The following is a 26,738-nucleotide window of genomic DNA, read 5'->3' as shown; positions in this document are numbered from 1 at the left end:
CCAGGGCTGACTTCTTACCAGTTGATCCAGCACGGAAAACAGCATTTCTGGGAGGATCTTCGGCAAACGGAGAACAAACATAGCAGAGTCTTCTCCTTACTTATACCAAGTGCCCACTTACAATTTTTATGATGAAGTTGTTGCTTGACCATAGCTGCAATTTGAAATTCATGGTATTATTGCTGCATTAATAGAACAAAGACAAGGATTCAAAAGCTGAGGTGAGCAGTTGAGGTAGGTGGGACTCTACTGCAAGAAAATAATCCCATTGAGGGACGATGAAAATTACATTTTAGGTGCTCAACTACCTCATAATTTGGGAACAGAAACTCTACACAATTTCACATTGTTTTATAATTCAAGTGTGAGCCATTGTATAGAAAAGAGATATAAACTATTATTTTGCATTTCTTCCCATAGAAATTATAGCTCTGGTCAAAATAGAAAAAATTCTCTTGTGTATGTTTTCTCTGAAAACTGTAGCCAAAAATAAGCTTACACACACCTGTGGATCAAGACAAGACAGTCCATGTTATTTATGCACAGTGAAAAGTTTAAAACCAGTTCCCATTAAGATACAGATTTGCACACAGTCCATTGAGAGTTCTCTTTTATCTCACCAAGGAAAGGGATTGTCACAGACACTTCTCTCTGTTCAAGAAACACACCAACCGCATGTGCATTTTCATCATAAAATAGTGAGTTATAATAACTTGATTTCACCCCACTGCCTAGTCACCAGTGGGTTTGATGTTGGTTGTGTTTTTTTTTTGTTGTTGTGTTTGTTTTTTTAAATACTGCAGACCATTTGAAGTATCTTCATTAAAATATCCAAGGACATCACGATGTACACGTGTCTTCCCACTGTCCTCTTACATTTTACGTAGTTGAGAAGTATCAGTGGTTTCTCCTGGCACATAATGGATCTTCTTACCATTTCTGCCAGCCCACAAAAAGGCAAACCCTCTCGAGCACACGTACAGGAGGATGCTGCATCATGACAAGGCAATCATCATGACTGACACAAGCACTGCGATGTTGACTGTCCACCTGCTGCCATCCGACGTTCTCCGCGCATGCAAGACAGCAAATACTGCATTTGTGTGATTGGTTGGTATTTCTACGTTGCAAATCATGCCTTCACAGCAAGAAACACATTCCTGTTGAGAAAAAGGAGATCACTGGACATGGGGCAATTCGGCATGGATGCTGTCTGCTTCGTCTTTGGTGTCTGAAATCTTTCATGTTAAAAATAACTCCTATCCAAAGATTTTAGAAAAACACTGATATTTAAAAACTATCTCAAATCTGCATAAAATTCAATAACTACTTTATGATATATAGTTCCTTTGCAAAAACATACAAAAGGTTAGACTATCACCAAAATATTTTAGCAGTACATATTAAAATTAAAAATAATAAAAAAAATCTAAAATGACTGAAGAAAAAGGAGCTTGCACATATTTCCACAGTTGTGAGAAATTCTAAGTAAAAGATTATCAAAATATATACACTTATCAAAATATGTTTGGTTTTTTTTTCAGATCATGCCAGCGCCACTGAAAGTCTCTCAAGGCAAGAAGAAAACTGGACAAACCAAGAGCTCTATGAAGTGAGATAAGGAATACAGTAGTAGCAGAAAGACTCAAGACTGCAACCTCCCTTACAAAAATAAGGCACCCATGTTACAATCCATAATCATAGTGATGGCACCAGGATGGTGTCAGCCTAGTGATAGTGCCTTGTTTTTCAAGAAAATTTTCCAATGACGTTGGTTTAATAGGTCTGTAAATAGGAATTTTTTTCTTTTATAATTTCAGCAGGTTTTATGCTACAGAAAATCACTCTAACTCTTTTAGATATCTGCCATCGATCTTACGTAACAAATTAGAGTTTTCTTTATAGTACTTTATGGGCTCCCATTTGGAAATTATTCTTCTGATAAATCTCACAAAGCATTTGGCTTCTGTCTTTCACAGTTTATTTGCCATAGCTCTTTGTATCTTGTATTTTCCTTTAGCACAGGAGTTCTTTTTTGGCATGGCTGCAGAACAAAACAGAGTATGTTCCAAGCCTCTTGCTAGTCTTACTCTATTTTTGATGACTTACCACTGTGGAAATTAATTCTCTGATTAAGGATAGCCAAGCATGACTGTCCAGAGCCACCAAAGTCTTTTCAGAGCCACTGCACAAAAGGAAACTCCCCTGTTCCTACAAGCAGGCTTGTGGAGACAACCAATATGGAATGTGAATCCCAGTATTTTAGCAGGAAGACCATCAGATAGGGGGGCAGATTTACTTCTAAAAATTCTGAACACCGGCAGCATCACAGGTACATCAACGCAGGCTGCATAGCCTCGTTGGGTGCCTTACTCAGAACTCAGAAACCAAGGTGCACACATTGGATGCACACTAGCAATGCACCAGAAAGCTCAGGTGCTTTTCTAGAAGTGGTTATTATATGCTGTCACTCACAAAGAGGAAAAGAAGAAGGAGGGGGTAGTTATGCTTCAGGTAGTAAAATTTAATTTCTGTTGTTAAGTACTAGAGATCTTGGCACATCATCTTCGGCTCAGAGTAAAAAACAAGTACTGAAATGGAAACCTCAAAACCTATGTGCTGCTACTACAGAAAGAGTAGTGCTTACTGTGTGACCGCTTTCTCTGTGATGATGGCAGCCTACAAAATGGCACTCCTCTCCAGTAGCACATTTTTTGGTGACTGATGTACTCTTCCCATGGTCTGTGAAGAGATGAACTGTCAGACAGTACTGAGTACCTACAAAATAAATTTTAAAATGTTTATTTTCATACAGTATGCATTCCTTTACAGGGTTAAAAATCTTCACATGGTTTAGCAAAATATTACCCAAAAAAATGATGTATTTGGGTTGTCTAAAGCCATTTTTCAACTTGATCAAAACACCATTTTGCAAGAAATTGATTACTGATGAAATCTTAAGCTTAACTGATCCTTCAAATCTCCAGAAAGGCTGCTATCACTTAATTAGCACTGTAATCTACACATTTATCTTCCTTTCTCTACTTTTTTTTTTCTTTGTTTCAGACATGCTTCCTCATTCCAATAGTTCATTTCTTCCCCTTTCCCACTGTTACTATGAATAGCACTGCGAAGAAAAATGAGGAAACATATTTCCATTCTTTTCTAAGTATCCATCATTCCCTCATGCAGGTATGATCCCTAGACATTCAGGTCTTGCTTATCACAAGCAAGCCTACAGTGACAATCATGTCTTGGGATGGAATCCAAAAGGAAGGAGATAAGGCCAGGAAGGCAATTCTTAAGTTTTTTAATAACATCCTTAAAATTAATTCCTAGAAAGCACATGGTAATATATATCTATATACATATACATACATACATATATATATATATAAAATAATATTTGCACTGTTGCTTTGCACTCTGAAACGGTCAGAATATTCCCCTCAGCAAAAATCATATGACTCATTATTACTAATAACCTAAGTGAGGGCATCACTGTGTTGGTATGTTAATCCTTTTCAGTTAGACTTCTACAAGACGGCTGAGGCAGGGAGAAACAGATTTAACTATCATGGAGAATCTCCTTCGTGCAGAAACACTTACTTTCAGGACACCATCTATCTTCAGCCCATCTGTTACAGTTGTAGTTGTCCACCGCATTATCGCAGGTAAAGCACTTAAAACTGTTTGGAAATGGAGTGGCTTTGAAAGTATTAAAATACAGTAAGTTTGCAAGTTAAAACAAAAACAAAACAAATATTTAAAATAGTATTGTAAGTGCTTGCACACACACACAGACATATTACATGCATGTACATATTTTTAATGGCCACAGTCACCTACATATTCATCATTGCTAGATAAATAAAACCTATGCAACAAGTTTTGTTGAAAGCTTCCGTATCTTTAACTGTTTTTGCTATGCCTGATCATTATAACGCCTCCTCCTCTTTTCATTCTCTCACAGTCAAGAACACCATTTAAACACTGGTGGGAAAAGCAGGAAAGAGGGAGCATCTTATGTGTATGTATGCAATAACACATCTGCATGTATGTTTGTACAGACACACAGACTCGATCTACATTGAAATGGCTTTAAATTCTTTTGATGAAAAAACTACATCTTCAAAAACAGCTTCAGATTTTGATCTCCAGCTTTGGAAATTTCATTCCCTTTGACAAAGGGATCAAGAAGACTACTTTAAAAGCTTATTTACATGACATACATATACAAATGAACTTGACATGCACGGTTTCCTAGATGCACATATGTACCTAATGTATCTAGCTGTCCAGAGTGTTTTAGATCTGTATCAAGAAAGTTTTCTCCCTTAAGTGAAGGCATAGGGAATACTTCTGAAGTTAGATAAGAGGCAAAAATATGATGCTATTAGTGACAACTGGCTTCACAGGTCTCACAAGGTTTTTAATTACTTTCAGCTTGAATTAATTGCAGACTGCCTACCTATTCTTTCCCTTACAAAAACCCCAACAAGATAAAGGACAAAGACACCCGTTCTGTATTATTTAGAAGAAATCCATTGCATAATGTTTTCTGTAGGAAGTCATTTCAGAGATAGGAAAGTACAACAAAAGCATTTAAAATTTGAAAACTATTGCTCTGGTGCATTCTTTAGTTTAGCAACGCATGCAACAGTTTGTTTTCATTCAGTCAACATAAAATCTTGGAAATAAAATAAACAGCTAAGGATTAAAAAGCTATATTTTTATTTTAAATATCTAGTGTTTCATGTCTGAAGAAGAAAAACCCATAAGAAACAAAGGATTGAAAGAATATGGCAACTAAAACGTTAAGCTACAATTGCACACAGAAGAAAAGCATAACTGTCTACTTACGGTCTAGTGGAGGCCTCACATTGTAGAAGTTGATGTTCTTTGCTGAAACCCAGTTCCCTGAAAGGACGAAGAATGGAAGAAAAGCTCCAACCAGCATGTGACGGAATAACAACATGCTGAATACTGTTGTACATGAAAAGTAAAACTCGTAGGCCTAGGAAAGAAAGGGAACACGTCGTTTAGGGCAAATCATAATCAACTGAGCATATTAACAACAAACTTCCTACGAACCAAGTCTGAAACCTTGAGAAATCAGTCCACAAATCATTACTGGGAAGATGGCTAATGCAAGCTACCTCATTAACAGTGATGAACAGTTCAAAGCTGAGCAGTTACTGCCTTCTGCTGGCCAAGATGCTGTACAAAGTAGTTAAGTTTCCGCAAATTTAAGAATATTATTTCTTTAATCTATGTGTCCTTCTAAGCAATGTCAGTCTCATAAACAGATGCCTTGTAAGCATTCCTAAAAATCAACATCAAGACAGAGATCCTTTATATCCTACTTGAATCAGACAGAATTAAACACCATTAAACAAAGCAAAATGCAGATTGTGGGAATATATATATATATTTTTTGAATACAAACAGCCTAGAACCCAAGATTTAACTGATCCAATTCCTTAAGTGAAATAGATCAGTGTATGTCTGTTGACTTCAGTTAAGTGACACCAACTGAATTAATTCTAAGCACGTTTATCAGTGGCATGGCATTAAAGATCACGAGTGTAAATTAGATTTATTCCTTTTGCACACCAAGGAAATGTCAAGCAAGATGTTTAGTGATGATACAGGCATTTTGGAGAACTGCAAATAGAACATTCAAGGAGATGAGACAAACATTTTGGGTGTGCTTTGTGCATTTCTTTGGGCCCTCTTCGTTCTTTGGCAAGGTTTTACAGAGAAGAAGAACTATCCCATTACATTTTTGGTCAGTTTTATATTTAGATGTATACACACACACACAGACAGACATGTTTGTATGGCGAAATGTAGTGATACTGGACCTAATTCAGATATTAGAAAGTAGAATCTTATTAAATGGCACTCAGCCCATGCAAATTCCTAGCAGGATAAACAAGCTTGAGAGGAGGCTCCCGCTAAACCTGAGACGTTGCTTTGTGGTGCCAGGTGAATTCATTCAGAAATCTCTCTGCATCCCCCTGCACAGGCCTATGTCGACGTACACTAGGCCATGCAGGAAGCTCTGAATGGTTCCCAACACTGAAATGAAAATGTTACCGACAAGACATGGCAGAGAAATCAAAGGACTTCCTTCTTTTTCCTGTTTTTCAATTGACGCATACAGGAATCATTTGAAAGATTTTTGCCTATGAAGCAATCAACAGAAAGTTCAGCTTTTTGCATTGGGAGCTCATCTGTCCTGCTTAGGATCTGTTTTTTAAATTATGGCTTTATGGATAGATTTCAGCAGATACTAAGAACGTCACAGCATACCTCTACTTACAGTGCACCTCCAGGACTATTTTATGTGGATGCTCCAGATTTCTTCTGACTACAGCCCAGGATCTAGAGCAGAATTAAGAGAAAGAACCTGTGGAAAACAAACAGTAATTGATCATCAGAATTCTGTCCTGAAGGAAATAATTAGCTTAATTACTGTTTGCCCTATTCTTATTAAAAATAAGGATACAAAAACTACCATATTTCTGGGTTTCTAACAAAAGACCCAAAGAAGTACCTGAATTACACACTGTGGTTCATTGAGCACTGTCGTAGTATAGACGTACAGATTGCCTCCTTCCTGTGACACCCCGTTCTTATAAAAGACGAGAAACAATGAGACTACTGAGTCCTTCCATGAGGAAGTTTACTTTTCATTTACTTTTTTTTTTTGCAAGGGAAAAACATTTTTCAGGCAATTAGCTGGGTGGGACCAGACGAACATATATTTCATAATCTAGAGATATCTATCAAATCTTTCAACACATGCTATGACCAAAATAGAAGCACTAAGCAGCGGCAAAGTAATGTAAAAGAGGAAAGATGATCGTCAGACTCCAGACTTAGGTTATTAGCAAGCTATGTAGTAAACAGGTCCCCCACAGTTCACTCCTTACTGAAACAGGAACACAAAAACGTCAGCCCAAACCCTAACAACACTGCAAAATCAAAAAATAAATGTAAAAGATAGGTACAGTTCTCTCCAGTTAAGCATGGGCGTTTGCACAGTGATATTCTGCAGGACTGAAGATGGTTTATAACCCCCTTGACTTGTCTCACCAACATTACAAGCGTACACTTACTCTTAGTGCTGCTTTGCATTTGTTGAGACCCAAACCCGTACATAGTGACTTGACGTTTTTCCGCTGTCCCAGAGAATTCCTATTCCAAGTTCCACAGATAACATCTTTTTAGACAATAATTCCCCATATTATCCAATCCCACACTTCCACTTTAACCTATTTTTTATCAGGATTCAATGCCCTAACCAAGAGAATGAATCGCTGTGGTGCACCAAACCCCTTTAATACTGCAACTATCATTCTGGATGAGCTGAGGTGTTAAAGTTGATGTAATCACAAAATGCAATAGGTACTAGAAGCAACTACGCCATTAACATATTTTCTATAAAATTATCCCTGCCATGAAAACAGCCAGCCTTAGAAAAAAAATACCATCTAAAGATGCACAAAGGCTAGCTCAAGGGATCTTCATTTCCCACACGGAGGAGACCCCTCGCGTGGTGAACCAAAACCAAATGTGTCTCAAACACACAGAATATGAAACATAGTTATGCACAACTGAATTAGCCAGCTCTTGCAGTGCTTTCTTTTCCACAGAAGTGGAAGACGTCCTTGCAGCCATACCCTACATAGAGGTTTTTCTATTCCTTCCTATAGCTATCTCATGATTGGCACCCAAATGGGACAGCAAGAGGCTTGGTCTGACCCCATACAGCCATTCACTCTCACATTCATCCCATTTATTGCTTAATTCTTTCAGATTTACTCTGTAGGAAGATAGGGCGTTGAATCATTTCAATGCACAGTAGTTGCAAAGTTTATCCCCTTCACCACATTTTCTGCAGTTTCTACTTGATTGAGGAAAAAATGGCCTTTATGGGAGACTGGTCTGTAACCCTACCTGATGCATCTGGGTAGCAAATAAAAGGCACAAGCACACTTGTGCCAGCTTTCTGCAAACTCAGGCTCCCTCCTGCCCTCTCCCCCAAGTTCCTATTGCTTTCCCTAGGGACGCTCATGCCAAACAGAAAATTTCAGAGAATATAAATACAGAAAAGCTAGTCTTCAGGTGGTGGAAGGCACAGTAAATTGACCTCACAATTTGCTGTAGTCAAAGGTGTCCTTGTTTGCTAACCAGGCCAATAAATAATGGATGTCCTTTGAAGTAGCCTTAGTTACACAGCTGCACCAGAAGCCATTTTCAAATAAAATGGGAAAATATTGGCAAAAAAATAATAGCTTTCATATCTCATCCAAAATCTTTAAAATGCTTATTTTTTTTCCACAGCCTCTTATCTCTGCTCTGCTTTCACATAACATTATCTCAGAGTATGAGCAAACGGTTCATTAGGCACAATTAGGAACTCTCGTTAATGAAGGAAAAAACTGTCACTATATGGAAGATTAACTTATGTAAACAAGACGAAACGTGGAGACAGCATTCACGGGGTGAGGGAAGAAGACCTGAGAGGGACGGGCTGTTAACATAGGCTCTGTAAATAACCTGCAACCATGAAGATAACGGCAGAATCGACCAATGTGTTCTGTAAGGTTTGACACTTTATTTTGCAGTGTATAAAGGAAGAGTAGGAAGCAGTATGCTTGATTTCTGATTTTAATAAAATTCAGGTCTGTCTACATTGTTTTTCCTGGCAGACTCGATGGAGGATTAGCAGATTTAACATCAGATATACAATGCAAATGAAACTTCCTCCTGTCATTTTGTAAGCAATCTTCAGGTGCTATTAGATAATTGTGAATGCTTACATAAAGCTTATTAAATACCACTTCAGGACATAGGAGTTAGACATACATGGGCATAAAGGTATGTATGGTAAGGGCTGCAAAAGTTATAACCAACACCTGACATCATCAGGTGTTCCCTACCTCAAGTCAGAAAGGGTAAAACTGACATTCTGACTTATCTAAAAGGGGAAAAATAACTCCTTGACTTCCTCATGTCCTAGACGAACACTGCCACTCTCATGTTTTCCTCTAGAGACCACTTAATTTGATCTGTAAGCTAGCATTTACTACATTTCAAAACTCAGGGAGTGAATAAATAGGTGGAAAGACTAAGAGAAAACCTTAATTTTCTGTGGGAAATAGGCAGAGCACACTTAAATTTCTTTAAAGGGCAAAAAAATGAAATGAAAAGATTAAAAAGCCCCAAAATACTATTACAGATCTGCAAAATAAAACTGTTTGGTATGCAAGTTCTACCTTTCCTTATCCAAGGAGTTGAAGTTTCCATTTTCCTTGTAGCACGTTACCATTAGAACAGAATAACACTGGAAAACAGTTTTTGTGTTACCCTGACACGTATCTGCAACTAGTAACACTGACAGAATAGAGTTTATGCCATCAAGATCATTTTTAAACCCACTTCTTTACCTTCACCCACAGTACACTTCACCATGCCTGGCATTAAATTTGGTGTTAATTACAAAAAATTATAGAGCTCTTTATCTAAGGTCTTATATAAATAAAACGCATACAGGTCTGGTAATGTCAACACCATTTAGCTTGGGGTATAATGCTGGCACGGGAAGTTGTGATGCAAACAAATTCCGAGACACGTCGTTAGGTGTCTGAGTACTGACACAATGTGGGCAACAGCAATGGTTTTGAAAAACTGATGTCTAATTAACGTGATAAATCTCAGCAATACCACTGAAGTGAAGTATTTGCAAGGATAAAGCATGTGTTTGTTTTTAGGCTCGTACAAAGGAGATCCATGGAATGAACACTGCATTACAATTCATGCTACATATCGTTGCTTTTATAGACAAAACTGCTCAGCAAAGACAAGTTCTGAGCTCTGACATTTATTTTAAAATTCAGAATCCTCAATCATCCTTGAAAAGCAATTTATGCTATCTAAAAATCCATTAATGAGACATAAATTTCCTATTCCCTTCTGCAAATATAGAATTTCCTCAAACAACTGCACTTTGTTAAGCTATGCATTTTACACTCGAGCTTGTGACAACTTCTATGTCTCACATCTGAAATGGTTTTAAATCTCTCTCTCCCACCTGTGCGAGACTGGAAATGGGAACTTAATACTACTCTAGAGAAAAGAGATTACAGGAATAAGCGTGCTTTTACTTTCCTTGCAGTAAAACCAGATGAAAGGACTGATCTACACTTGTTTTAAAACTGCTGCCATCTTGTATACATACAATTTGCCTACCTATGACAACACACTTTTGCATTTCTCCTTCCCCTTCCTTCTCCTTAACAAAGCTTAAAATACTAACAGAATTATGCTTTTCTAGCAGTTTTATTATAACCAGCACTGCAGGAATCCCAAGTACCAGTAGATACTAAAGCTGACCTAACATTTTAGGCTTTTTGCTGAGCTCCTCAGAGCACTTCTGCAAATATCAGTTTAACAATATTAATTTTGCAGAATATTCGGTACAGCACCGTAGTGTATTAAATGGAAAATGGAGGTCTTCACCAAGTTAAATTCAACCTCAGAGATATGCTTTTTCACTTTTCCAGGTGAAACCCTATTTCTAACACAAACTATGCCCAATATTCACAATTACACATGTCAAAGAGTTACAGATGCCCTTCTAGACAGTAAGACATAAAACATTCTAGGCAGTAAGAACGAGAACCTACTTGATTTCCACGTGGGAAACAAACGCTACTCACCCTTTCAAATTAAAATTTCAAATCAAAATTTGCACAGAAAATATTTAGCTAGGAGAAAAGAGAGTTTACATGCAGCCCTATTTCAGATCTTAAATTCAGCATAATCTGTTTGAACCTAAGGCGGCGCTGGGGGAGCAGACAAATAAGAAGGTACGACACTTTCTGCATCACAAAGGCCATTTTTCACGAGCTTCACGCTCAGCTGTATTTTAAAGCTAAGATTTAAGCTACGTACCAGCTGAGTTCGTAAACCTGGGAAGAATGCCTAAAGCTTTTTTTAACCCAGCACTGATGTACGGGATAGATTCACTGACATCAGCCTTCCCTTCTTTACTCCTGGTCATTACCTCACTGCTGTTGGTCTTCAGCTGTTTGGGAAGAGTAACGAGGACAAAAAGGTCAGTCCCCTGCCCTCTCCTCCAGTCTCAGTTGCACCATTTTCCCAGGTTACAAAGGGTTTGGTATCGCATATATACTAACACAAATTCTGAGCTGAAGAACATGCAGAAAAGGTGCAGTAACTCTGTGTAGTTTTATCGCACTGATCGTCAGGCTCCGTGCTCCGGGCACAGCATTCCTTACCTTCCCAGGGCAGGACACCTCACGAAAACCTCAGGTGCTCTTCTCTGCAATAACCCAACGCCAGAGGGACTATTTTGCCTCCACTTCTCAGCAGTGGGGGTACGGTGAGCAGTGCCCTTCCACCACCGGTTTGCACCTGTGTAAAACAGCAGCACCAACTGCTCTGCGCTCCAGCTGGAGAAACCACACAGCCGCAGAGTCAGCCACAGGTTTATATTGGCAGGCTTTAATGTGTGAAATTTATAGCGCTGGTAGTTGTCTGATACTATCTTTGTCTCATGTTCATATCAGCTTCCTGGTGGTATGCAATCCCTGAGACTGTGGTATGCAATCCCTGAGACTGTAAACTTTCTGATCTCCTTGGACCTCTCCTCTTGCAGCACACAGCCCGTTCAACTCCTTACTGAAAAAAAAACATTTAAACCAGAAATCTTTTCCAAGTTTTATTTCCATGGCCTACACGGTGCTTATGTCTACAAAAAGGGTTGATTTTCAGGCATTGCAGGCATGCTGGAGTTAGGGAAAGAGTGAAATTCTGATTACTGTCAAGTCAATACAGTATCTACTATTGAGTAGCTATCTGGTTAACATATGAAACACCACGCTTGAAATCGTATTGCCTACAAAGCTGCACTGCAGCTCAGTGTCATACATCACATCTAACATGAGCAGCATTGCAACATAACTAGTTTTGAGCAGAAAATTAATCATAGTGTCACTGATAACACTTCTGAAAAATGTTTTGGGCACAAAATCCCCTCTCCTCCACATTACTCTTCCACATTACTAAGGCAGACACTTGCAGTTGCTGAAAACCCATCAAGTATTTGAGCAATTCCCATTATTCTGCCTTGCCCTACACAAGCTGACACAACAATCTCATCTTGCAGATGTGGTTCTCAGCAGGTGAGCTCTAATTGTGCATTTCCCCCCGGTTTTCTCTTTGAAGGTTAAGACTCCGAAGGAATGGATACTTCAAATATGGCTTGAATACTTCTTGACGGAAGGTGAGGATTTTTTTTCTTGGTAAATAAGTATTTTCTACTTGAGATACAACCACTAATGGAGAAGACATGATGAGAACCCCACTTCCAAGCCAAGGTTTTCTGTTGGGGGGACCCTGGTTTCTGCAGCCCCTTCTACCTGAACTCTTCACTCCTATTAGTGTCCACCAAAGAGTGAGCTGACGGGTCGGCACTGAGGAGAGTGCTTTTGGTGATGCCTTTTAGAAAACTATTAACATATACGACAGAACGTATCTACACACATTTTACAGCTTTGTCTTACCTAAAGATTAACTTGGAAGATACGTCCAGGGTACGTGAACTCTGCAAAGCAAGAGATGAAAGGGGGTCAAGAGAAACAGGCTTTATTTTCCTCAGAGGACTAACACAGTATGTTTTAATTCCTTACACAGCTTCATTCAATAAAAGGCTTAAGAGCCATTTGTTTGTTTTGAAATGCTTTAAACGAACAAGGCGTAATAAATTGCTGACCCATCCGATCTGACCTAGCGTAAGATGGCATTTGCTTCCCATCAGCACCTCTAATCCAGGCGGCTGAAAACAGCAAGAAGCAAATCCCAATTCCTGGTAGCTGAGAGCGATTCCTCCCAGGCAGCACTTGGCACAATTTGTTAGGTGAACAGCCTCAGCCAGCTTTCTGCTGCCGTGCAAGAGAAAAGTGATGTGCCCTCGTTTCAAGGGGAGGGGCAATGCAAACACAAAAAGCTCCCTTTCACGGGTTCACAAAAGCCGTGTTGACATACATGCCGTATCTTCAGCTACAAAACCCAAGTGCTGCACTCTTCTCTTCCTCCAAGGCTCATATTTCTGGAGGAGGAGACCCAAGTTTCCATGTCTCTCAACGCAGCTTGGTACTAAGCAATATTTAATTAGAATTAATTGAAGACAATTCATTTTGTGGCGTTTCTCACATTTCCCTTCCTGTAAACACCCACGCTCTAGAAGCGGAACCACATCGCTACACGAAAGGCAATCTCTCTTCCACCATCCTGCAGACATTTGCTCCAGGTGCTGTGGGCTCAGCCCCGAGTACTACCCTAGCTAGGAACCACCCCCAGGGTTGGGAAAGAACCAAACACCCACCATTCTGGGCTCTGCATCATTCTCAAGGATGGACGCATAGCATTTCATAGCATTTTTTCATAGTATTTTTCCCGAAAGAGTCACTAGATTTTTGAATTGGAACAGCGTGCAAGACGGAACCATCCAGTTCCAGTTCTGGTCATTCGTGTCAGGGCAGCACCAAGCCAGTGCCCGCACTTCTTGTTGCTTTACCTCCCACCTAACTCCCTAACAAGACAGTGAAATTGTCTCACTTGCTAGAAGAGATACCTAAGTTTTATAATTCATGTGACCAAACTGCTCCTATTCTATAGCTCTTCTTCATATTCTCCAAGCAGAGTCAGGTTATTTCCCTTCAAATGCGTCTTTCCCACCTTCACGTCTCTGAAGTCCTGCTCGCTGAGAAGAAATCATCTTTAGCTTCTGGGTATTCCTGCAGAGCAGAGACAGGAATGTACATTTCAAAGCCTCGCTGCTTACTCCTTTCAGTCAAGTCAGTGCGATAATAAATGCAATAATAAAACGACATGGGAAGCAATTTATAGCCGGACCTAACAGAGAGTTTTCATCCAATTAGGAGAACAATAGAGACAAAGTGCACTCTGCCTCTGCATTTATCTGCCCCAAAGATGACACGCTCTTAAATAAACTGAAAGTGCAGTAACAAATAGCAATACAAACGCCTGTGGGTGGGGAGATTTATTTACCTTCCATATTGCCTGTAATGCGCAGGATTTAATTTGACAAATTAAAGTTGGCAAATTTTCTGTTTCCTTCATTTCCTGCTCGCAAATCAACAGTAATGCTAAACAGAAAGGCACTACAAGTAGACAAAATTCCCCCTTCACTAAAGCGATACATCCCTGGCAGCTATTGCAACCCTGAGTAAAAACAGAAAAGTATTGTATTCTAGAAGCATAAAACATAAAAGTAAGTATTGTATTCTAGAAGCCAGTTCCTATATCTGAAATGTTATTAGTGGTTTAGCAGAAGAGTTTCTCCAGAGCTTTTTGAGCTGGTATGGGTGGACTATACACCAACTCAAGAGACAAACATTCTGCCTTCATTTTTTTTTCTTTTTTTTTTTTTTTTTTTCTATAAATTCAGATCCTCCCGTGCATTTCCACATGGGCTGATAACTCTCCCTTTCAGAACGGAGCAGACACCCAGTCCTGCATCCATTGCAGCAAACTGACTTCTCTGGTTATTGCTAAATACCTACCAGCTGGAACACATATAAAATACTATGTGCACTACCTGCCCACTGCGTTTCAAAACAGATGCACAATTCAACATAAAGGGTGAATAAATAGTTTATTGTAGCTGTTTCTCTTCATTGTGCTTCTCATACTGTACAGGCCAGTTCCAAGAACTATCCGATGCCATTTGAGCAAGCTATCCACACAAATGAATGCAGATGAAAACTTGCCTTGCTACTATTCCCCTCCAAACAGAAAGCAATTCACTAGGGAAAGCAGAAATCTTACTCCTTTTGTGTATGGGAGCTTGCATTCTAACTCTTCACAATCAAAGGCACCACGTGCTTTTTCATAAGGTTGCTCAGAAAATCTTTTGTATAACCTTAAGTGTATTTTAGGCAGACAAGTCCTTATCAAATCAGTCTTAGGATAAACTGGAAATGAAGATGAAAGGAAAAAAAAATCACTAGTAATGAAAAAAAAAAAGCAAACAATATAAAGGAAGAAAAAACTACCAGCAAACTTCGGGGACTTTCTGGGGCAGTGACGTTGTACTTGTCTTGGTGCTTAACTGCCTGTCCACGGGTTAGTTAACTGAACAACCCATGGGTTGTCACTTTTGGAACCGATCTAGAGCTTTGGTAGTCACAGCATCCTCTGGCAATAAATTGGAAACTAAAGCATGTACCTTTTGAAAAAGCACTTCCCTCCCTTTCTTTGAATTGAGCTGCCCATTTCACCTGATGGCCTCTGGTCCTTGGACACTGACAAACCACGAATAACCACTCTCTATTTACTTTCCCCCCGTTTTCCATGATTTAGTGGTTGCCTCGCATTCAGTTGGCACTTTTTCTAATCTGAAAAAACCAAACTTTTTTTCACAGAAACTGAAGACTTTTGTTTATCTTTATTGTCCCCTCCACATTTTTTGGTTCACAGTATGCATTGTGCAATCAAGGGAAAGGCAACCACTAAACAGAGCCTGGGTACATTACAAATGGAGAGAGACAAACAAACGGACTGACTTAAGCCCTGCACTGCAGCCTCATCAGTTTTATACCTAAACCGAAGGAAAAATTAAATGTTCATTACTGCTAATAGTATACTAAATTTCCTTTTGTTAACTATATTCATTTTCATAATGCACGTCATGCAATACACTAATTATCCAGTGATTAGAAATGCATCTTTTTAGAGGTTCAATGATTTCCAGAAATTGTGGGTTGAGAATGAGTCCCACCTGCACATCCAGCAATTCCTTAGAACGTATTCTGTGAACATCAGCAGCGGAATAAAGAGTTTGAGGGGGAACCTCGCAGCTTATCACTTCCATTCTGACACTACTAACGTAATACTTGCATGGATTATGCAGAAGTTGACACAAACAGAAAATTAATTATCTACTTCAAGGATTTACAGCTGCGTGTAAACAAAAAAAAAATAAGAACATAAATGAAACATTTTCAACTCAGATCTTCTATTCCAAATGTCAGCCTGGAGCCAGATTTTACATCTGAGCTCCATATATACAGTATTAAATCCCCCAAACATGGAAAGGCTCAAAAAGAACATCCTTTCAGACTCTTAATTATCACTGCACTGAAAACTAGAGGTTAGGCAGAAGGAGGGAAAGCAGGGAAAAGAAATGCAGAACGGGCTGCATTAATAAACCTTATTAAGACAATTAAAGAAAAATGTGGACAGAAGGGCCAGGAGAAGTTAATTGGCTGGGAAGCTAGGAAGTGAGATGAACCGGCAAATTTTAGAGTATAAGCTGAAGAATTTTACAGAACTAAATCACACAGCAGGTGGCAAGCTATCCTTTAGTATTAGCAGGCAAACATATAGGAAGCAATAAACTTTACTACAGGAAAAAAAGAAGTCCAACAGTCTTTTGAAATAAGAGAACTTTCTTGCTGCAATTCTGTGCTCTCACTTAACGATCATGAATGGGCTTCAGGCATTCGAAAGCAGCAGCAGGAAAAAAGAGACACAACATTCCCAAATAGCTCTTTGCTGATGCTTTAATCATTTTTATTATCAGTATAAAGGGATTCTGCATCAAAGGTTTCTCAAACATACAGTGTTTTCAAGAAATACCTGTGTACATTACCAGAGAAACATAACAATGTCCATAGAACACTGGATGCAGAAAGCAACATAGCTTATACCAAGAGGGAAATGTCTCTAACAAGGCAGAGCATGCTGCAAAAAGAGACAGTGCTTTCCTCCCTCCCTGTCTGCCTCCTGCCACTCGCTCTTCAAACCCTTGGTTACTGAAGGACTGGTAATCTAGTAACGAAACAAGCAGGGGAGTCATTTGGGTAATTATTGTGCTTGCTACTGACGATATTCCCCACGCACATTCCTTCAGTCAATAAATACTTAAGGTAAGCGTGCTTAAATCTAGTTTTTGTTACAGTTCTGAGGGTTTGATTCCTACGAATTGTGAAGGTGACAGAGCAGCACCAGCACCAGTAAGTGGCACAGTCAGCCTGCTGGCACAGGCAGCGACACAGCATGATTCAGGCGCTCCTCCAGTCTGCAGACAGATAGCACAGAAAAGACAAAGAGACCAATTCTCCCTCCATTCAATTCCTGCAAGCCAGGAAGAACAAGAAGTTGCAATAAGCTTTGGTAGTAACTAGTCAGATTTCTCCAGTGCCACCTGGTTTTTGTTTGTTTGTTTTTTCCTTTCAAAACCTCCTTCCACCAACTTACCAGGTTTTTAATGCAAAACAAGATTAAGGATTAAATACAACCACCACCCCTCAGACAACGTTTAAATGACGAACGACCCCAGGTCCTCCCAGTCACAGCGAGGACTGCTGATCCGGTCGGGTCTGCTGATGTACAACTGGGTGCAGGCAGAGGCTCCAACCCAAATGCCTACGAGCACTATGCTAATTTGCAATTATTATCTGTATGTCACTTCCTGCACTTGCCACACCAGTGTGAAGTACCTCTTTGATGTTTCATCGCTCTAAGTCTAGCCGTGCATCACCCCACTTGCTTCATCCTGTAATTCCACCGGCAGAAACGTGTGTGTCTGGGCCTGACCTTTAATTTGTCCCATCTCCTTATGGCCTTGCAGAGTGGATTGCAGGTCTGAAATACACTCAGATGACTTCAAGGGTGGAGTTAGGGAACCACGTGCGACAGATCTAACCACACACACACATGCAGATGGCAGCCACAGACCTGGGGACAGAGCTGGGTGGGTTTCCTCCACCAGAGGCAAAGCAAGGCCAATAGCAAGTCACAAAATCCAAAAACAAAGTTACAGCAATGATTTCCCTGTAGCAAGCAAAGCACTAACTCAATATCCATCCAGAATTCCTCCAGCTCTTATCTGAGGCTGTATAAGCACCACAAGCTGCAGTGGAAAGATAAAGTTCTCCAGCTGCTGATGGTTGCTACTGTTAGCCAAAATGGGGTCAAAAGTTAACTCACCAGGTTATGCACAAAGTTTTTATAGCTTAAGCCCTTAAGAATGAAACCACATTATTACCCATTTGGAGAAAAAAAATTAATTGGTACATAAAATACTCAGTCAGTCAAAGGCAAGAGATAAGGCAATGGAAAGGACCGGTTAAGCTGAACCAAACACAGATTACTGAAAGCAGTCTGAGTAATCAATAACTAGAAACAAAAAAACTAATTAACTGTTGTGGTAACCTCTCCAGAATGGATTCCAAAGACAAAAGATCACGAGAAATTAGTATTTTTAAAAGTTATTCTTAATAAGACCAAAGTACCCTCAAAAAAATCAATTAACTGGGCATTTAGTACTATATCAAACAAGGAAAAATGAACATATTATTACTAGCCTAAGATGTGGAAAATACAGGCCCAAATTCCTGCTCCAGTACAAATTTCTATCATGTCAAACCACTAGCCTTTTCCTCTTCTCATCATAAGAAGTTATACTGCATTCCTTAAATACATCAATCCATGAAAGACTGGGATGTATTTGCTGACAGTCATAAATGTTTTATTCTTATAGATTGAATTCAATTCTACACTTAATCACAAAGGAAGCAAGTTTGTTGAAACACGCAGTCAAACCTTAAACATTGTGCTGTATTTGAAAAGCTAATACACAATTCAGTGTAATCGTTTCTATTCCTTAAAGAACAGAAATACCCAGGATTTAATCAACCAGCTCAGACATCTAGTGTAGAAAATGGTTTATTTTGCCCACAGTTGCAGAAAAATGCAGAAAAATTAAGTACGAATGGGTCTTCCTACAGAATAGAAGAAAAAGTGTCCAGCTGATGAACACAGGGACCCATATGCACTTCAATCCAGTTAGGGCTGGGTGCTAAGTGTTCACAGCTGGCCAGAGTTTAGCAGTGCATGGCTGCTCTGAATAAACAACTTTAAAAATAAGTGGTATCTTCCTTAGCTTGCATCAGCTGTAACACACTGAGAGTATTTGACAGTTTCAGTACAGCACCAAAAGAAAGCTGAAGCACTTACCGTACGCGTTCATGCACATTCAAACAATATATCCACATTCACACATTCACATCTGAGGAAGACAGTCCATCCCAGCAAATCTGGTTCCATCTTGCAACTTGGAGACTATGTATGTTTGTGTCTGCTTTATTCTGGTGACATGGAGAAGAGCAGAGATGTAGCACTTCTGCTGATATGATCACCTCACTGTCCCGTTTTGATAAAATTCTATAACCTGTCAGAAATCTCTGACACTGGAAGCACTCCAGAAATGGGAGAACTATGACAGACACGCCAGAAGGCTGGCCTCTCTTCAAAGGCTTGAAAGACTGGCGTGGGGAAAAGAGGGGTGGAGTGATAAAAAATAATCCCAACTTAATTATACATACAGGTTAAGAATCCCATCCACGTGAAAACTCTCCTGCTTTGTATCATGAATACCTCCAGGGCTCAGAAAGCTGCCTTGAACAGAGGTTGGAATGAGTCTCTTGTGAGTGCCTATTAAATGGGATATACACATGAAGAGGACAAGGGAATAGAGGGCATGACTTATGAGGAGCAGCTGAGGATACTTGTTTGTTCAGCTTGGAGAAGAGAAGACTGAGGAGAGACCTCACTGCGGCCTACAGCTCCCTCATGGAGGGGAGGGAGGGAACGGCACGGAGCTGTGAGGGAAGGGTTCAGGCTGGATGTTAGGGAAAGGTTCTTTACCGAGAGGGTGGTCGGGCACTGGGACAGGCTCCCCGGGGAATTAGAGATGGCCCCAGGCCTGTTGCTGTTCGAGAAGCATTTGGACAACGCCCTTACATACATGGTTTAAGTCTTATGTTGTCCTGCATGCAGTCAGGAGTTGGCCTCAATGATCTGCATGGATCCCTTCCAACTCAGAATCCCGCAAAAATCACAGAATGTTTAAGGTTGGAAGTTGGACTCTGTAGCAAACAAGAAAATAGCTAAAGGTGCTGTACAGAGCTGTATTTACTAGAAAACATATGGAACTTGTTCGTGAATTATCAACCACTAAGTCACTGCCTTCGGTGAATGCACTCCCCATCTGCATTCACAGGTGTACTTGGAAATATGTCATAATATTCAAGCTAAATAACCTTCTCCTTTGAAATTTTATTTTTCTCATTGAGACTTTCAGGACCATGCTCTCTCCCCCCTTCCTGAAATACCCACTTCTATTACTTACGTTTTAATTTGAAGAAACACTTTGTGCCCCCTCCACAGTTATAATTTGTTTACGATCCTCACAGTTAGCTCTTCGAAGCTCCTCTTACAAAAGGCATCCTCTAGTTTGGTCTTTCATGTTCATCTCTTGTGAACTCCATCCACACTAACTAAAACAAATAGAAAGGCACATGTCTGCATTTTCTGACTAATGCGTCATCAGAACAACATTAAAAAAGATATATATCAACAGCATTTTAATGAAATACCTGTTTTTAATACACATGAAACTGATTTTTCCACTCTGAAGTTAAAGATTGCTGGAAACAGTCAAAGGTTAAACAGTTCCCAAAACAATCTTTCAGCAAAACACTCTTCACCTTTTCCTGAACGTTTTTAAGACCAACAAGACTGAATTTGCAGGTTTAACAGACACGTTTTCCTCCACAGGTATTTGTATTCGATCTTGCATCCCATTACTGTGTCAGTATTGTAAGCTAAGCAAGGTTGAACCTAGTCAGTGTTTGGTTAATTTTCTCTCAGAATACCAAGGCTTTGTGACACAAAATTGTACAGGGGATAAACTGAGCAGAAGTTTTGATTATGGAATTTTCTAGATTATGCCATTAAGGACTCTAATACGTCCAAAGGAATGACACGAGTCAGGTACTTCATGTGTTTTCAGCAAATGCATTTGCCATATCCAGAACATTAATGGAATTAAGAAATCAAAGATAATTTCTTCAAAAAAATAGGTTATCATTCTTACTTTGTGATTTCAGAGTATTCTGGCTAAGTTTTAAGTTTGTATGAGGTATAAATTATTATTTATCTTAAAGAATCAATATAAGTTGATAAAGACTCAGTACAGACATTGCTATACCAGCACAATAAAGAGTAAAAAAGGTTTTTGTCATTATTGTTTGTTTCACCATTAAGAACTGTTATAAATAACACTAAGAACAGTCCTGCCGCTACAAAGCCAGACTACTGTGATATGTGTAAATGAACCCAAAGGAAAACTTTATTGGAAATTTTTTCTTGAATTGAAAGCAACTGCTACTTGAGCCAAGACAAGTTAACCTTCTCGGAAGCATCTGTACACTTCTGAATCACAAATATAAGGTTGAGAGATCTGTATAACTCACAAATTGGATAAGAAAAAGATCACAAGCCTTGGAAACTATTTACTCTGTTTCTTCATCTTCCTTTCAACACTTGTCACTATAGAGGCATGCTACCAACATCAACCAACACATCTACTTAGGTGATAAGGGATAGTAAAAATGTCTGAAATAACTCTGCGCCACCCACACGGGTGGTAGAAGCTCTCAAGGTTTCTAAACGGTTTATTACTTGCCAAGCATTAACATGCACAAGCAGAAAAATGTCAGTAATTTTCACTTCATATTTTTAGCCTTGTCTTTGTAACTTCCGTAGAGACAGCAAATATGACATGCGGCCCCACCAAAACCGAAGCAGGGAGCAGGTCTTCCACGTATCTTGGAATCACAGAATCATTAGGGCAGGAAAAGCCCTCCAAGATCATCTGGTCCAACCACCCCCCTACCGCCAATGTCACCCACTAAACCATGTCCCTAAGCACCACGTCCAACCTTTCCTTGAACACCCCCAGGGACTGTGCTGCCACCACCTCCCTGGGCAACCCGTCCCAACACCTGACTGCTCTTTCTGAGAAGAAATGTCTCCCAATTTCCAACCTAAACCTCCCATGGTGCAACTTGAGGCCATTCGCTGTAGTCCCATCACTAGTTATCTGTGAGAAGAGGCTGACCCCCAGCTCCCCACACCTGCCTTTCAGGCAGCTGTAGAGAGCAATAAGGTCTCCCCTGAGCCTCCTCTTCTCCAGACTAAATACCCCCAGTTCCCTCAGCCGCTTCTCACAGGTCTTGTGCTCCAGGCCCTTCACCAGCTTCGTAGCCCTTCTCTGGGCACGCTCCAGGGCCTCGATGTCCTTGTAGTGTGGGGCCCGAAACAGAACAGAGCACTTGAGGTGCGGCCTCACCGGAGCTGAGTACAGGGGGACGATCACCTCCCTGGTCCTGGTGGCTATACAATTCCTGATACAAGCCAGGGTGCCACTGGCCTTCTTGGACACCTGGGCAAACTGCCAGCTCATGTTCAGGCGGGCATTGATCAGCACCCCCAGATCTGCATTTCATGGTGGGACTGCACCTCCAGAAAGGTCAGGAAAGACCATACTGCCCTTGCCTGTGCTGAACTTCTGTTCTGGGTTGGCAAAACACATAAATGACATATTGTAAGGCCAAAATCTTTTTTTTTTTCTTCTTCATTATACCATCGAAATATTATACACGACACAGGAACAGTATTCTCACTTTAGAGTGGATCTAATTCCTCTGACAACTCACCAGTGTCAAAAGCTGGAAATTTCTGCTTAGCTACTGTTGAAAACCAGATGTTGTGAAGGTTTGTTAAAAATCTATTTTCAGAAACATACCCTACATACCGTGCATTCCAAAAGTCACCCTAAACTTATTCTTGCATATAAAGTGTAAAAACCAATATACCTCAACAGTCTCTGCGTATTCAGGTTTGACAGACAACATAAAAATTGGCATCCAAGTGCTTAGGTTTCATAATCCCTTTACTTACAAAAGTATGACTGTTGGCAGAGTTGTCTACTTTAAGTGTAGGGTTTTGCTTGTAAAAATGCTGAACAGAGGTTTCAAGGCTTTAGTTATCATGATAACTGTCACAGCTGCTAAGAAACTAACGCTGGGCTGTGTATCTTGTACGACTGTGACATGTTCTCCCATTATGTTGCTGACACGGTTTTTTCCAGTCTCTAGCACAGAAATCTTTGAGACATCCTCCACTTCTAAATAACCAGCCTACAAATGTATTGACACTCTTCTGGGGTTCTTTTTTTGCCCCCCTTTTTTATAATCCTAGTGTCTTAATACCAAGTGGATCTAGTTTTGCATAACCTAACAAAGCCAAATATAAAACCACAGGGAAGAAGAGTTCAAAATGTTATTCTCTGTTTGAACGCCACACTCTCAACACCATTTGTAGAGCTGAGGGGAAAAGAAAAAATCCTTTCTATCAGGAAATGTAAGACCCGAGTCTCCCACAGCTTTCCAAAGATGGACTCCATGGAGGCAGACCGAACTCCCATCTGGACCCAGAGCTGCCGGCAGTGCTAACCACACGTTATTTAAGCCATCCCATGGCCACTGCAGCCCCTGCAGGACCTGCTGCCGGGCTCAGCCCCGTGCCAGGGCCAGGATGGCCGTGGGGAGGAGTGGGGTCACTGCACGGCCCATGGGATTGCTTTTCAGCCGCCTTACCTTTCCAGGCTGTTTGCTCTGCAGCTGTATAAATGCCTATGCAAACACAGCGCAGGAACAAGCAGGAACAGACAACGTGGTTACTGTTGTATGCTGTCAAAAAGCTACCTGTGAACTTCACCCCCCAAGCAGTCTGTCTTAAAACAAACTATGTGCTTTCCCTGCTGTTCCCAGCCGGTTCCTGGGTAGCCGGTTTGCATTCCTCGCATGCTTTGGTAATAGATCAATAAATGCTCAGCAGGTATGCCCGCCTTTAGACACCTAGGTGATATAAATGCTAGACACAGATGAATGCAAATTGCACTGTACAAAAGCCTACAGGGCGATGGCTGCAGATTTATGGAAGGCTATGTGAGTAGGCCCAAATAAACGGTTTTGTGAGGCCCAGGCTTGTGATTTTGACCTGATTATACTGTAGAAATCACTGCTGAGCGTGGTTATTGTCGTTAGTCCACATGCAAGAAAGTACTATTCAGCCAGGTAAGGTAAGAAGACAGAAACAAGGAAAGGACACAGGTGAGAAATGTTGGTTTAATAACACTTCAGTACCCCAAAGGTTTGGAAAAACAGCCAACCCAGACACACAAAAACAGACACCCTGTGAGAAGTGGTGCATCAGGTGAAGGAAACTTGGGAAGAGCAGGGACAAAGCCAGCGAGGGGGGCGCACATCCCCAGCCCAACTGGTGACCTGCCTACCAAACGCCTCCAGGCACTGCACCAGGGACAGTGAGCACCTTAATGTTTAACCTAGCACCGTGCCTCTTTAACCTATTTCTTGCCGAAGGAGTCAGAAAACAAAGGAGCCATTGTGCACTCAGAAGCTGTATGTGTGACCGTGCCTTCTAGACCTCGTGCCCAGTAAAACATACAAATATATTTGTATATTTGTATGACGCTTTTGCCAGACGAGCTTTCTGCCACCTTGGGAGCACTGAACCGGCTTGGCACGGCTCCAGCGAGTTGCAGACAGAAGCAAGGCAGAGAGATGGGAAGACAAGGGATAAAACGGAGGAAAGGAAACAGCACCATACAAGTCATCAGTTAAACTGGATGTAGGCTGCCATGGAATTGCAGCAGAACCGTTGAATAATTCCCAGCTGCTGGATGGGCCATAAATTTGAAATCAATCTGTAATACAGAAGCAAAATGCATTTCTTGGTCTAAACAACCAACTTGGAGAGTAGATTATGACCTCCGGTGGTGTTTGCATCATTTGTTCTGCTGTATTAGTATCTGCCAATGTCTAAATAGCCTGCTCTGTTCCTTGCCTATGTTTGCTACTGAATGGGGGAACAGTCTGCTCACCATTTTCATACAGAGCGCATATCTAGAGCCATCATTTTTTAGAACAGGGCTTGCCTATGTAGTCCATTCAAAACAAGAACTCAAGGATTCACAGACAAGTACAATGACTTCAAAGCAATTAGTAAAATTTGACCTGGCTCCCCGGGGATGCGCGCACTAAGAAGGCGCGGGCAGAGTAGGCAGGCACACGCAGCGAGTCTGCTTCTCTCCGAGGGGAAGTATCACTCCAAATGTTTTCTCTTACACCACGAACTATTTTGAAGTAGTCTTAATTTGACTGAAGATGCAATTGTTAACTCATGCTCCAGTGCTCATTACTAACTACTTCACCCTGAGTGCTCTTGATTACCCTTGCACCATTGGAAAAAAAAAAAAAAAAAAAAAACGATAACTAGGGGAATTTACACAGAACCTACAATGAAGGCAATAGCAAATCGCCTCCTTGAAGCTGAACATTACAGCTGTTAGCAGGTAGGGCCGAGCTGCTGTACGTCGTCCCCTTTGTGCTCCCGTCCCCCTTTTTCTTTCTGTTTTAGAACTGAAATGAACATTGAACAGAAAAGGGTAAGAACTAAAACCCAAAACATTTGGGAAAAGAGAAGCTGGGGAAAAAAATATCTTATTTTTACTCTAGAATAAGAACACAAATGCGCAGAGTATTAAAGGGTCTTGGCCTCTTTTAATTCCCAATCATTGAAGCTAACAGCAAGATTCCCCATCAACCTCTGTAGGGCCGCAATTTAACTTCAAAAATAAAATAAAAAATAATAAATAAATAAATCTGTAGAATGGAATGTGTCTACCTAATTGCATAAAGAAGATAAGCCTGAATAAGTCATGCTAACCACTTCTTTATCCTACTCTTACATTATAAATAATATTTTAAACTTCATTTTGCCTTACGTCAGTCAACAAAGAGTGTGAAAGACTTATTCCTACAATAGAGGAGGGAAGGCTGTAAAGTCACCATCAAAAAGTGATTTAACGTACAAAGGTAACGATAAGCAGAGATAAAGTTCTGAACAGGATTCTCACAATTAGCTTAAGGAACTTCAAATATCCAAGAATTCAAGGATGTAACAACCCTAGTAATTGCAAAAAAAAAAAAAAAATGAAGTGGGAAAGAAGCAAGCAAAAAAAACCTTGAAACTGTTCTCATGGACCAGATTAGCATCTGGGCACAGAAACACAGTTGAGATTCCTTTTTGAGGATGTCAGCAGTTTTCCATAAATCTGGAATCCAAAAAGAAGTGGAAGAAACAATAGCAATATTCTTAGGCACAGTTTTTAAGTACATGAAGATGACTCTCCCCTGATATAAGGGAGATGATATAAGTCATCAACAACCTGTAACAATACGAAGGAAACAAATGGCAAGGAAACCAAGGCACTGAGTGGCTATGAAAGCATGGCTGGAGGGAGCAAGTCAGAACAAAACCCAGGACAGTCTGTACTGAAAAATGATGCATTTATATATGGGTGTACCACACCAGAATCTCTTATATTTGATTATCCAAATGAAAAAATTAGAAGTGAAAAAAAAATCACTTCTGGCCCTGTTACCACAGCAGCTGGTCTTCAGATCTCTCGTAGGTATGCAGTTGTTAGGACAGAAGAAACAGTACCGATGAAACTGGTAGGATTTAGTAGAACTATATGCTGATCAAATAAATAGTTACCAGTGAAATATGCAGCAAGTATATTTGAACTTAAATTATCCATTGGAGCCTGGCTCTCGTCCCATGAATCTTCCCTGTCAGATGCTGCATCCAACGGACTGTTTTATTGAGAAGGACTGAAGGCCAGCAGTGGCACCAATGACAATTTTTATCATGACAGATTTTCTTTGCTGTGCCCTTTC

The 26,738-nt window shown here is 40.3% G+C and overlaps 1 protein-coding gene across 7 annotated transcripts in view; it reads right to left on the bottom strand.

Annotated features, from left to right (window-relative positions):
* Nucleotides 1–760: 760 nt before the first annotated feature.
* LYPD6B (LY6/PLAUR domain containing 6B) overlaps nt 761–26,738 on the bottom strand; it is a 41,763-nt gene continuing 15,785 nt past the window's right edge. For 4 of the 7 annotated variants that reach the window (XM_040560853.1, XM_040560855.1, XM_040560857.1 and 1 more), the window contains 6 exons: nt 20,258–20,405; nt 6,319–6,415; nt 4,864–5,017; nt 3,610–3,708; nt 2,648–2,778; nt 761–1,160 (listed from right to left, as the gene is read on the bottom strand). In XM_040560853.1, the coding sequence (XP_040416787.1) occupies nt 996–1,160; nt 2,648–2,778; nt 3,610–3,708; nt 4,864–4,978 (510 nt within the window). In that variant the 5' untranslated portion in view covers nt 4,979–5,017; nt 6,319–6,415; nt 20,258–20,405 and the 3' untranslated portion in view covers nt 761–995. Of the gene's footprint in view, nt 1,161–2,647; nt 2,779–3,609; nt 3,709–4,281; nt 4,490–4,863; nt 5,018–5,094; nt 5,115–6,318; nt 6,416–20,257; nt 20,406–26,738 lie in introns of those variants that run through there. The other 3 variants (XM_040560858.1, XM_040560859.1, XM_040560860.1) reach the window with 3 other exon arrangements.

The sequence above is a fragment of the Cygnus olor genome, chromosome 6 (genome assembly GCF_009769625.2).
Source record: "Cygnus olor isolate bCygOlo1 chromosome 6, bCygOlo1.pri.v2, whole genome shotgun sequence".
Classification (NCBI taxonomy): domain Eukaryota; kingdom Metazoa; phylum Chordata; class Aves; order Anseriformes; family Anatidae; genus Cygnus; species Cygnus olor.
The sequence above is the reverse complement of the archived record's forward strand: the minus strand, read 5'-3'. Positions and strand labels throughout refer to the sequence as shown.